The 13,565-nt window shown below is 41.7% G+C and overlaps 1 protein-coding gene across 1 annotated transcript in view; it reads left to right on the top strand.

Moving 5' to 3' along the window:
- The window catches only part of LOC105210044 (uncharacterized), a 71,615-nt gene that overhangs the window by 27,285 nt on the left and 30,765 nt on the right, over positions 1-13,565 (top strand). The window contains exon 2 of the mRNA XM_054231292.1: positions 6,025-12,720. Within this exon, the coding sequence (XP_054087267.1) occupies positions 6,103-12,720 (6,618 nt within the window). The 5' untranslated portion in view covers positions 6,025-6,102. The remainder of the gene's footprint in view (positions 1-6,024; positions 12,721-13,565) is intronic.

Below are 13,565 nucleotides of genomic sequence, written 5' to 3'. Positions count from 1 at the left end.
CCAATTTTTTTCGATTTTTGAGAAAGCTTTTGGCTCTTTCAGCGATTTCTCGTAACGACGGCCCTTAAAGTTCTCTTTAATTTTTTGGAGATACGAAAATGTCACACAGAGTCACGTCTGGCGAATCGTTATAGGAGCTGGGGCACCGTTATAGTATTGGTTTTGGTCAATAATTCACGAACACGTAGGGATGCAAACATCGTAAAATGAAATATCGATGGTTCGATGTATCGATGTTTCTTCAAAACCCATCGAAATCAACAACATCCGCCATTAAAACATCGATACATCGAAACATCGATGTATTTTTTAACATTTTTAACTTATTTTAAAATTAGTGTGAAAAGCTAAGGGATACAGAAGCAGAAGCATAAATAAATGAAATGTAGTACGCCTTAAGTTGATACATTTTATTTCACTTAGCATTATATGTCTGTTAAAGTTTTTTTCTCTATAAATAACAGAATTTCAAAACAACGAAATGGAAAATTTTTTTCACTGTCATTTCTTTTCGATTTTACTTCTGCGTGATAGTTGCCCTGGGTTTTGAAAACAGTCGTTTACTCGGCACTGAAGAGGCCACAATGTGTAAATATTAATAAGCCTATTTATACAACTCCGGAAACACAGTATTCATGTCAACCCAAACTCTATTGGCTTCTGATTGGTAGGGGTAACAGCCGAGATACACTTTCTCTTCAACCTTCCGTCCCTGTAATTGTAGATAAATTTGACCGCTTACATTTCACCTTTTGGTGGACCAAATGTTTATTCTGGTTCCAAACATCAAACCAGTATTCTGTTTCACACTCATCCGTTGTATCAGCGCGATTAATTTTCTATGAAACAAAAAAAATGTATCTCCTTTAGCCCTAGCATCTTTAAAATTAAGTAATTTGAATCTCTGATCAAACGCAGTGGCCTACGCCGGAATTATGTAAATTGTATAAATAAATCATAAAAGTAACCACAGGTCCAAACGCACATTCCCTTAACGAATTCTCGGTATTTTACAAAAATCTAATTCCAATGTAATAAGGCGTATCCAAATAGAGGGTTTCGGGTTAATACCCGAAAAAGTGTGAAGGTGTGAAGTAAAGTTTTTATAAAAAACATCGTTGAAAGTGACATTGATGCATCAATGTTTTTAGATTCGAGACATCGATGGCTAACATCGATGCTTTTTGACAAAAACATCGATGTTTCAAAAACATCGATACATCGTTTGCATCCCTACGAACACGACGACGCAACGAAGTATGAGCTTTAAACAAACGAATATCACAGACAGACAAAGTAAGCAATAAATACAGCTGAAAATCTTATCGCACTTCAGAGGCTTCAACATAATAAAAAATGACAGTTGGACTCTCCAAACCCTTGAAATTTTATAATTTCCGTTATTTTTTGAACACACTACGTATATCTTAGATAACAGAGAGATTGAAGTGTAGAAACCTCTAAATTATTGGAGTAATCAGATATTAAAATTTTGCAGTGGTATTATTTTGGGTTTCCTATATAAAACAATCACAACAATAGCAAAAACAAGATTACAAAAATGATCACCTCCACACCTGTATAATTAGACAAATTTTTGCTGCTTCCTTAAAAAGCCGCTGTTCCATTGAGGTAGAGCAGTGTTGTGATTTCGTCAAATGATACCCGATCACACACTTAAGTGAGAGATCATTTACTTCCTACGTAAATAGTTACATACATATGAGGTATACATTTACCGCTAACCGCTTATTAGATTTCGTAAGCAAGATCACTTCTTAAAAGCTACTAACCAAACTCCACTACGGCACTTCGCTGGAACGATAAGACTAAAAATGTGGTGCCAGAAAATTTTCCCAAACCATGAGAACGGCGCGGTGAACAATAGTTACGGCGTTTAATTGTGTTAGTATTGCCGGGAAGCGACGCTGCTGGTGGCGAAGATGTCTCCATGACCAAGCGCCGATGGTAACTTTTCACACGCGCAAAGTTGAAGCTCGAGACATGCAAGTAACAACAACTGCCGAAGACGCTACACTGAGAAAACGCTTACTCACACACATATCTATACAGTAGCTGACTCCCACAACACGCTTCTGTATTGGTCTGTGCTTACACTTGGCTTGAACAGCGCTAACTCGACTCGAGTTTGTCTGCGTATTGTGTTGCGCTTCTGCGCATGCGCGTAGTAGGCAAGCTGAAATGCATGCTTCCAAGCTGTGTTCGTGCTAGGGAATGTATATCCGCATGTACTAAGCTTGTCTTTGGAAAATTAAAATTTACAACTAACTAAGGTTGACTACATGGACACATACATACATACATAAATGTCCCTCTTTCACTTACTTATTATTACATATTATTTTCTCAGCCCATTCGACGACTTCAACGCGATCGTATTGGGCTGCCAGGGTTGGGCTTCTGTGCGAGCAATTCAGTTTACTTCCGAAAACCTTAGAGAACGGACGCGTTTTTCTTTGCGTCTTCACAAGCAGTCGGTCGAATTAATTCTTATTTATTGTATGTACGCGTACCGGCACAACAACAATAAGAATAACAACAACAAAAATTTACAAAAAGTGAACAACCACCGTCCGAGCGGGAGCAATTTTAACCACCAATTGCGTCGCTTTTTTTATTACCTTTTATTGTGTCATTAATGTTTTGTGTTTCTTGTTTTTGGCTTTTTGTTGTGTTCGCCTATTCTACACGGCCAAAATACCCTCGTTCAAGCATTATAAATACAGACATACATATACATATGTATGTAAATACTTTATGCAAACGCGCGATCGCCGCTGAAGCGTGACCTGATATTACCTGGGACTCTTCGTGTCTCTGTGTGTGTGTGTGTGTGTGTGCGGGAATTTCGTGTACTTTTTTCGGTGGTTCATACTCAGCATGTGCACGGGGAAGCAAATTTTGTACTAGTGTTGTGCAATGTCCTGTGAGGATATCTAAGTGTGTAGTGTGCAAGGTGGCATGCACCTGTCATCTGTAATCGAATGAAAATATTCACGAAAATATAAATTGAAAACTGTTTTTGAAGCGCGAAATATTGACTACCGTGAAAGTAACGAAAATAAATTTGGTCATAATAAGAAGGTAATGCTTTATGAGATAAGGAAATGCTACAAATGTATGTTCTAAATGTGTTTGTGTGTGGGTGATGGGTGAAGTTAAGTGAGTTCCCACGCTGTGGAAGTGATAAAAATAATGAATTCTGAAAAATTGCTTTATGCATACATATGTATCTATATGCTAATTTGCATACGGTTTGCCATTATCGGTTTATACACACCCTGTTGAAAAAGTATAGCATACAATTTTCAATAATTATTTTGATATTTTGTTACAACATTGTTTCTCCAATGTGGCATTTTGTTTATTTTAAACTTGATTTTTGAAAAAAATCATTAAATATTTTAAATTATTTCATCGGCAATAAGTGTAAGAGCCAACTCTATATGACCCCTTAAAAATCCGCTTAAATGGTGCGCTGAACTAAAAATTTGTACTTTAAAATCTATTAACCACTAATTGATGTTGATTTAAAGCGAATAATTGTTGCTGAAGATAAGTTTGATAAAAAACTGTTTACTATGAAGTTTTTAACACGGCATGAAGTCATTCAATAATGTAAATGTAATGTATGATTCAGATATTAACGTGATAAGCGATTCCCGATAAAAGAATGTTTCCTATAGGAATCACCAGTTAGAACAAGTAAGGAAGGGCTAATTTCGGTTGTGACCGAATATTTTATACTCTCGCAATTTATTTATTTAACTTTATTTATATTATATAATATACAATTTGACCCACATATTCGTCATATATATGGTATAAAGTCCATTGAAAGTTGGAAACCCTAATGTTAGGTTAGAAGCACCGAGGTCCTCATGTTCGATAAATGGGGCCTTGAAAACCTAAGATCCGATTTCGGCGATTTTTAGAAAGGGGCTGCTACACTATAAACGTAGTATTTGTGGAAAGTTCTGCACCGATATCTTCACTAGTGCTTACTTTATATATTGTAAAGTAAACTATTCAGGTCGACTACAAAGTTCTGGCATATAGGAAGTAGACGTGGTTGTGAACCGATTTTTGAATTTTCACGACATATCATTGGGATGCAAGGAAAATATTACAAACCAAATTTCAATGATATAGGTCGAGTAGTTTCAGAAATATGGTTTTTGACCCACTTAAAATTTTGTATGCCAATATAGGTGGAGCTCTTTTGTACCTTCTTTATATTGAAATTTAAGGTTTTTGGTGTTTTCCCTTACTGAATTAAAGCATTTTTTAGTCGTTTTCAACATAACCTTTGTATGGGAGGTGGGCGTGGTTATAATCCGATATCTATTATTTTTGGATTTATATAAGGTAATGCTTGAAAAAAACGACTCCTGAGAATATCATTAATATAGCTTTAGTAGTTTACGAGACATGTAAAAAAAACTTATTAGGGGGCGGGGCCATGCCCCCAAACAAATTACATCCAAATATGCCTCTTCATAGTGCGATCCTTTATACCAAAATTTCGGTTTTCGCCATTTTGTGGGCGTGGCAGTGGTCCGATGGTGCCAAGAAACCAAGTTCCAAGTTTCATCAAGATATCTTAATTTTTACTCAAGTTACAGCTTGCACAGCTTTCCGGACGGACGGACAGACAGACATTCGGAATTGAACTCCACTCTTCGCCCTGATCACTTTGGTATATATAACCCTATATCTAATTCGTTTAGTTTTGGGTGTTAAAAACAACCGTTATGTGAACAAAACTATAATACTCTCTTTAGCAACTTTGTTGCGAGAGTATAAATATATATTGTTTAAGTGGAAAAATAATATCTTTGGAAATCGTTCGTCAACACGACAATCCAAAAGCAATTTTAAATCACCGTAATAAAGGGTGATTTTTTAGACAAGCTGTTTTTGTGAAGTATTGAGCCGCATATTTAATGATATGACCAGAATTTTGTTGTATTATGAAAACAAGGGTTTGAGCTCTTCCTTACTGGAGATATCAAGCTGGTGTAGAAGTTCTTATCGTTTCAAAGACAAATACATTTTCGAAAAAAATACTATATTTTAGTTCAGTTAGTCTTTTACTTTAAATTAAGCCACGGTATTTGCCATCAGTTCTCCATTGTCTGTAAATTGCTCTTGCAAAGATTCTCTTGAAGTCTGGGAAAGGGGTAATGTTGCTTAATGCTAACTTCGGAGAATACGCTGGAAACGAAGAAGTTTGAAAGTCAATATTATGAACACAACTTTGTTCTTTTTCAAAATCAGAATTTTACCGCAAATTGGTCTTCATATATACATATCTTCATGATCTTCAGATACTGTATGGAAATTATTCCATGCGCATCCCAAAGTGTCCTTTTATATATGCTTACTACTACGATAATTTCGATTTATCACGGGCAGTCCGCTTGGTTGACTCTCAACTAGACTCCAAAAGGAAATTATGGGGCCATGTTTCATCAACTGACACTTATCGATATTATTACTGTTGAGAAGCTTCTTGTAACGATACCAGGCTTTCAGGTAATTCTAGAATCAATTATCAGTGAAGAAAACATCCTCTATTAGACTCAAAGGCATATTTCGCATACTCATCTGAGACTGCCTTAACCTATTCAGGGCTGAATATAAAATAAAAATGATTATATAGGGCTATAGATATGTACTATATTAAGTAGCTTTATATAGGTTCAGAAATCTTTCACAGAATATTTTACTCCAACTTTACTAGGCTTATTGACGGTTCGGTTTAAAACAGCGTTTATTGGAATTTAAAATGAATCAATTTTTTATCATTGAGAACTATACTCAAGTGAATTTTTAAATTACATCCGTTTCAACATTTTCGCATACTATTATCGTTCGTTTTCATCGATTTTGTTCGAAAGCCTCATTAACCTCCACTTTGTCTGTGCTCAACTCGTTTAAATATGCTCTTAAATGTGTACTCATCTTCATTAAATTATTTTTTATTGTTTTTATTTACAGTTCTGAAATGTTCGAAAGCCGGTGAAGCCGAACGGCCACTTTGGTGACGCATTGTGAAATGTGCCAACAACAACAAACATGATGTGTCTTGATTTACTGATCTTCTCCACGGCCAACTCACAACGATCAGCAAACGAGGCGAACGACGCAACAGCAACGGAGGGTGTGGAAGTAGCTGCGGCTGCAGAGTCAACAACAACACCAACAATAACAACAACAATAGCAATTGACAAAATGACAACTGAGGGCAAACAAAGCGTGCAAACCGCAAACGAATTACAACAAAAGCAGCAACTAATTGTTGGCAACTTACCAACAACAGTCGTCAACAATAACAATAGCAACAACAAAAGTGCAACCAGGCAACCAAGCGCCAAAACGGCAGTAAGCGACTGCGCGCAGGGCCAAGCAACGCTGCGCTTTGTTGATGACAATAACCAAAGTCAAAGCGACAAGCACAATGCCAACAGCGCGAATGGGAGCAACAGCGGAAGTGCTTGCGGTGCCAGTAGGAATACGGCAATAGCAATAAATGATAGCCGTTGTTGTTGTTGTTGGCCAATTGTTAGCAGTTGCAGCGGCAGCGGTTGCGGTGGCCACGGCAGCGAAATGGCAATGCATCAGTGCACAACGCTGGCAGAGATAGCGTTGGAAGCACCAACAGCAATAACAACAAAAGCGATGGCATTTGAGGCAATTGTATGCAACGCCGGGGAGGAATGCGTTGAGGCTGAAATTTCAATGCACACGCGGGACGCACGGGCACTGACAGGCGACAAAGCGGGAACGACAAATACGAAAGATATTAATAACACACCAACAACAACAACAGCAGCAACAACATCAGCAACAGCAGTGCCACTTGTGCAACGCTTGGCGTTAACATGTCCGGAAACGCCAACGAGTACAGTGCCTGCAACAGCCGCTTTAACATTTGGGTGGTTGGAGGCGGCGCTGCCACGACATAACGGTGGTATGGAGAGTAAACACGACGCCACACAGCAGCGCACAGGTGGGAGAGCAGGAGCATGCGCTGTGACAGCAGCGCCAGCGACATTGACAGCAACAATGCCTCTGACGAGTGCGACTTATGCTCTTGCCAGAACAACAACAACGACACAGCGTTACAGCACTGACCAGAACACAGTGAACGGCAGTCACACTCAGCAGCCGAACTTTGACGTTGTCAGTGTCAGTGGCTGTGACAGCAGTATACAGCAAAGTGACTCGAGCGACTTGCTCGCGGCGGTAAGGGACGTGACGAAATCAACTTCGTCATCGATCGAAAACTGTTCACCACAACGAGTAACGATTACGTGCACGAAGGACCAAGGCAGTACGTGTGTGGCGCCAACGAATGCGTTACTCCCCACTGTGAACCGCACATTCCAACAGGCTGAGGACGTGACAGCAGCAAGGAGCAGCGTCACAAAATCCTTAACACAACAACAAATCAATAGGCAGAACGCTAGCTACAGCAGCAGAGACTGTAGCAGAGACGGCAGCGCCAATAGGCGAACTAGTGAAAGCAGCTCTGATGACAGTGTGGTGAATGTGGCAGCACATAGCATAGTGAGCTTGGCCAGCGACGGCAAGCACGACGAGGACAACGACATACGAGTACGACGTGTGGCTGGAGCAGCAGCAGCTGAAAAAGCTGTAGCAGCTGAGTTGAAAAATTCTTTAAATTTGAGGAAAAATTGGGAATTAGTGAAAAATTGCAAATTAACAAATGCCAATGAGCAGCAAGTGTGCGCGTTAGTGTATAACGGTGTAGCAGTGAATTGTGAAAATAATCGCTGGTGTAGTGAAATTCATGCCAAAGGCAGTGTTGATAACAAATATTTATGTAATTTAAATGAATCGAATGAGTGGTGTATCTGTGAAGCGAATTCGTTGAGGGGCCAACGAAGCTGTGTTGGTGGGGCCAGCCGAGCGGAGGGTGGCGTACAAAACGACGGCACAGCTACTGTGCGCAGCACTAACGGTACCAGCACAGTCTGCCACAGCAACTGCAGCAGTGCCATAGGTAGTAGTCGTCGTCGTAGTGGTGCCAATGTCGATACCATAAAGGCCATTCATGAAAACATTGTCGAAGTTGAAAGTAATTGCTGTCAAAATCGGGTTGAACGCCGAGAAGTTAAAAATCGGTGGTGTTGTGTGGCAGTGCAGGGAGTTGAAAACAAGACTGAATTAGAACCGATTAAAGAAAGCTTTGGAATACTGAAAAACTGCAACTTCATTGAAGAAACAGTAGCAGCAGCAGCAGAAGCTACAGCTGAGGAGCCTTCTGTATACGACGTCGCTGGACGCCACAGGAACTTCAATACCGACAGGGTGGATGAGGCTGAAAATTTTGAGGAATACTTTTCATGCGAATTGTCTACACTCGTTGAGTCAAAGGCACAGCAACAAATAGCGAACGAAAAAGGCAATGAAGAAAGTGTGGTGAGTGTTAATAAAAGCAGAGCGATTAGTGAAAAGCCAAAGCGAAAGCAAACGAAACAAACACAAAGCAAAGAAGTGAAAGAAACCAAAGAAAGCAAAGAAAGCAAAGAAAGTGTAGAGAAAATACATGAAAAATGTCAGAAAGAAGAATGCGTGATTTGCGCAAATCAAACTAAACAAATATTATGCCAGCGAGCTGCTGACAAAGGATACTGTCATACACATAACAACAAGAACAACAACAACAACAGCAACAACAGTGGATTAGACACTGCTTACGATTCAACGAATACGCAACGAGCGCAACGAATACATAATTCGCAACAGAACTTCAAATTTATCACTGCGAGCAGCGACGACGACCACGACCAGCGCCATCAACAGTCTGAACAGTCAGAACAACAGTTTGAACAGCCTGAATGCGAGACGGCCAATGTTGCGCTCATTGAATACACCAACAACAACAACAACGAATTATTAGTATATAAAGTGAATAATGCCTTACGGGAGCGGGGTATAACAGAGGAAACCTTAGTGAGGCCACAGCTTACAAGTGGAAGTGTACGGCTGCAGAGTGAGGTAGCGTCGTGCGACGGGCGAACGCAAACCCACGAACAATACGAACAGCAGACCGAAGAGCCGAAGAAAGACCAACAACCAAAGGGGGGGACTGACGAACCGTCACAGGCACAAGTAGCGCCAGCGTGCACCCATAACTGTGAAGTTATTAATGAAAGACGAGAGACGGTCGTCCATACCAAGAACAACAACCCTTCTGTGTACACCACTGCTGTAATTAGCAACCCAATTGGGGCAGCGTCGGTGGGTGGTGAACCCCTACAAGCGACAACGCCGCAGATAAGGCAGAGTTATCACAAAGCGAGCGAAGAAACCAAACGAAGCGATAAAAGTGAGGCGGAGGTGCAAAGTGAAAAGTGTGAGAAGGAAAAAGAAAAACACACAGCGGACTGTTTGAAGTGTGCAATTTTTGCAAGTGGTGGACGCAACACTAAACGCGACGCGCCATCAGAAAGTGCAAGTAATGCACAAGATAAGTGGCCAAAAGGACGCACTAACAACAACAGTACACAAGCAGCCGAGTCACAAGTGGCTAATGTTGCCATAGAAGCCAGCGCCGAGGATGCGAAAGTGTTTAAAGAGGCGAGAACGATCAACACGCACTCAGCTTGCTTAGCTTTCCTAGCTAATCTGCCACTAAGCGAAAGTGCCACACAACGGTTGGGGTGCTGCGACAATTTAGTTCAAGTTGCTGCACGGCAAACTATTGACGACAAAGCGGGTACTGAAGCTGTGCAAATTCCCTGCTTGCAGACCGACTTTAGTGCGGAACAAAGCACGAGTGCGGCGCTACAAGCTGAGGCACAAATATTTAGGCTAGCTGCTGAAAAATATGGGGAACAACACATTCCAGTAAAGCAACAGCAAGACAATGCAAAGTTAAGTGAGGCAGATAAACTACTTGTGCATAGACAAAACACAGCCGAAGCGAGCTCCGCGTACGACGTCAACAGCGATAAAACATACGTCCCACAGACAAGTCACAAGGGAGCACTCACACCCCCATTCGGTGGTAGCGATGAGTTCGCAGCTAGTCAACGTCTGCAACGCTTGCAACAGCATTTTCGTGGATTGATATGCGTGACACGCAATCATTCGAAAGCAGAAGAAACTCCACACGAGTACGACGCAGTGATAACGGCAGGTGTGGACGCGCAGAAATTGCAGAGTATACAAAAAAGTGGTGACGACGACGACAATCACAACAAGGACGACGAGGACGAACGTGCCGTGTGTGTGTTTGTGCCACAAGCAGACACCGAGTTGGTAGAAGCCTTGAAACGCAACAGCGAAGGCAAAATAGACGAAGGTAATAATAAGCACAAAGGTTTATTGGGAGACGCGACGACAACGACGCGGCAGTGTGCTGCCAGACAGGCGACGACGAAGCCACTAACGAAGGAAATTCCAAATGACAACAACAATAGCGTATGCGAAGCACTAGTGGTTAAGGCAACGACGACACCAGCAAGCACAGCAAAAATCATAACAACAACACTTGCGGTTGGACAAATTGCAGCAGGAACGAAGAAACGGTATTGTGTTGGCGCAGTAAGGTCGCCTGCGTTTGTAACGGCAAACGGAAAAGTTGCAGGCATTGAAAAGCCAAGTGCAATCCAATTAACAGCAACTCATTGCAACAACAGTAACAACAGCAACACTGCTGGTGACGTTACATTAGCAGACAACAACAACAATAATCAAGCGCATAAAAGTAATTGCAATCAACACAATAATATTGCGGAGATTAGCAACACTTTTGTAAATTACAACAGCAACGAGTGCGCAGCAGCCACAGCGCACACACGCAAAGAGTGCCGAAAGAGTAACGAGCGAGAGCCGACAGCCGCCGCGCCGTTAGAGCAGACGGAGACGGAAGTTGAGCAAATAGCTGTACTCGCTAGCACACAACGAGTAGGTGCACTTGACTCGCTGCCAGCGTCGAGTGTTGGTGACAGACCGACGACGGCAGAGAGCGATACAACCCCAACTGAGGTAAAAACAAGTGGAGAGGGGACGACGGTGACAGTAGTGGTTGCGGCGAGTAGCGAAAGAGCCACCCCAACGCAGACAACAAAAGCGTGTGTGGCGAATGCCAACAGTGTTGAGGCAACAACAACAACAATAAGTGGTGCGGTGGAAACAAACAATAACAAAAATCGCGTGCCAATAGTTGAAAGCGCGTCTGCGAGCCATAAACAAGTTGACACAACAGATGCGACTGTTGGCGGAGCGTCACGCGAAACTGCATTGACCAGCGCAACAAACGCAACCGCAACGACAACAAATGCAATTACAACAACAAAAACTGTGAACACTATAACTAACTCAAATTGGAGTGAGACGCCTTTGAACCCAACGAAAACCACAACATTTACGGACCAACATTTCCGAACACCAAGTACCCCTTCACCATTAGCAGCAACAGCAACAAGATCACGCACACCAACACCATCACCACCACCACGACCGCCACCGCCGAAAGCGGCTTTGAATTTTGGTCGGTTAAGCGCATTCGTTGCCACAAAACCCACAAATCAGCAGCATTTTCCAGCGACACCGGGACCACTTTTATACAACAACACCCGCAACTGCGATAATTTCGAATACTACCTACCGACCATCAGACAGCCCGCCACCACCTATCGGCCCATATACGCGCTGTATCCGTTGGTGGGCCATTCGCCGTCCGAGTTCGATGCGCGCCGTTTGAGTGATATCATCGGTGGCGTTGACGTTGGTTACGTAGCAACAACAGCAATAGCAACAAGTACATTGCCATTGTCCGTTGGCGTGGACACAAATCAAAATCAAAATCCGAATTCGAATTTCGTGCGCAACACAAAGAAGTGTGAGCTCAATCGAATCGTCGGAGGCCAAGGTAGCAACGACAGCGACAGCTGTGTCATATCGCCGTTGCGTCCGAACGCTGACAACGTATTTGCAAATTCTGTCGATTTCGAGTGTTACGACGAATTATTCGACGAGGTGTCGTCCATCGGTATTGACGCGGATGTGCAGCCGCCGAGTGCTGTGGTCATTGTAAGTGCGGACGGTGATACGAATTTAATTTGTGATTGTGTGCAATGTGTGCTCGAGCAAAATGAAAATAATTTATTAAAAACCAATAACAACAACAACGACAACAGCGATAGTAGTGTAAATAATTTGTCAGTGAACAGTGAAAGCAATTACGCGTATTTAAACCGAAGTGAATCGTGCGCTGCAGACGTGACAGCACGTCCCGAAATTTGTGCGAGCAAAGCTCATTCGAGTGCAACAACAACAAAACAAACAAATAACAACCAGAACCACAACCAAAGTAAATACCAAAGCTTTAACATCGACACCAACAAAATGCGTGAAGTTAACGGTCAGTTGCGCGGTCTGCTCAAAAAACCGAATCGTCCGCCGCCGGCGCGCAAGAATCGTGTCGTCTTCGATGAGACACGCAATGAGTTCTTCGAAGCGGATTATATTATTTTAATACGTGAGGATTGCGCCTACGACGAGGAGGACGAGGAGCCGTGCACATGCGGTGAGCACGAATTGGTGCGTCTTTGCTGCGAGGAGGGCTGTCAGTGTAATTACTCGGCCGTGGGTGCGACCGTTGGCAGCGGAGGTGGTGGCGCTGTCACCGGGCCAGGCGATGATACGCGCACGCCGCAGGTAAGTCGATTTTCATTTCAAACGTATCTAGAATTAACTGTGAATGTACAGTTATACAAAAATATATGTTTTTAGAGTGGAGCCTAGCAACAGTTGTATGAAAAAAAAACGTGTGTCACGTGCGTTGTGTCTATGTCACATTATTTTGTATTAAGTCACCATTTGTATTGTTTTTTATTTTTATTAAAATTCAAACAAACCTCCATTTTTTATTGGCCGGAAGTTCACGAACACTCTATGTTGTTAACAATATAACCGATAGACCGTGACGGTTAACGTACCGTGTGCGTAACATTTTTTGTCATTAACGTCGCAACTCGTGCACGCTGTGTTATCATTGAAGAGATTTTTTTGTAATATAAAGTTTGTTTCGGCCCGATCTTGTTTTTTTTTTTAATATAAGAGTAACTGTTCTTTATTGTATGATCCAATTTTGATTACTCAGACAGGCTGAAAAATTCATATCGTTTCAACAAATTTTGCGCCTTTTGAATTGAGTCCATGCATTTTATAGTTAAACCTAACCTTCAAAAGCCGCGCGTGTTGATTTTATTACAGTTTTCCTTGTATCTTTTCCGAGCTATATACACATTCGTCTCTCTTTTCCAAAAGCCAATATCCATTAGACCTCGTTTCTATAAATTATGCCGATTTATAGCTTCAGTCGCTGTGAATCTTGTCTTGAGATATATTGTGGGGAGCTTATTCATCTTATGTAAATAATATTTACATTCATTATGAGGTTAGGGTTATGAAAAAACCAATTTGATGGTCATTATATATAACTGGATTATATATAGCTGGCGATTCTCATATTCTTCTTGTATCCTCTCTTCAAAACTATA

The sequence above is a fragment of the Zeugodacus cucurbitae genome, chromosome 5 (assembly GCF_028554725.1).
Source record: "Zeugodacus cucurbitae isolate PBARC_wt_2022May chromosome 5, idZeuCucr1.2, whole genome shotgun sequence".
NCBI classification, from domain to species: Eukaryota; Metazoa; Arthropoda; class Insecta; order Diptera; family Tephritidae; genus Zeugodacus; species Zeugodacus cucurbitae.
This window is presented reverse-complemented; position numbering and strand designations above follow the sequence as displayed.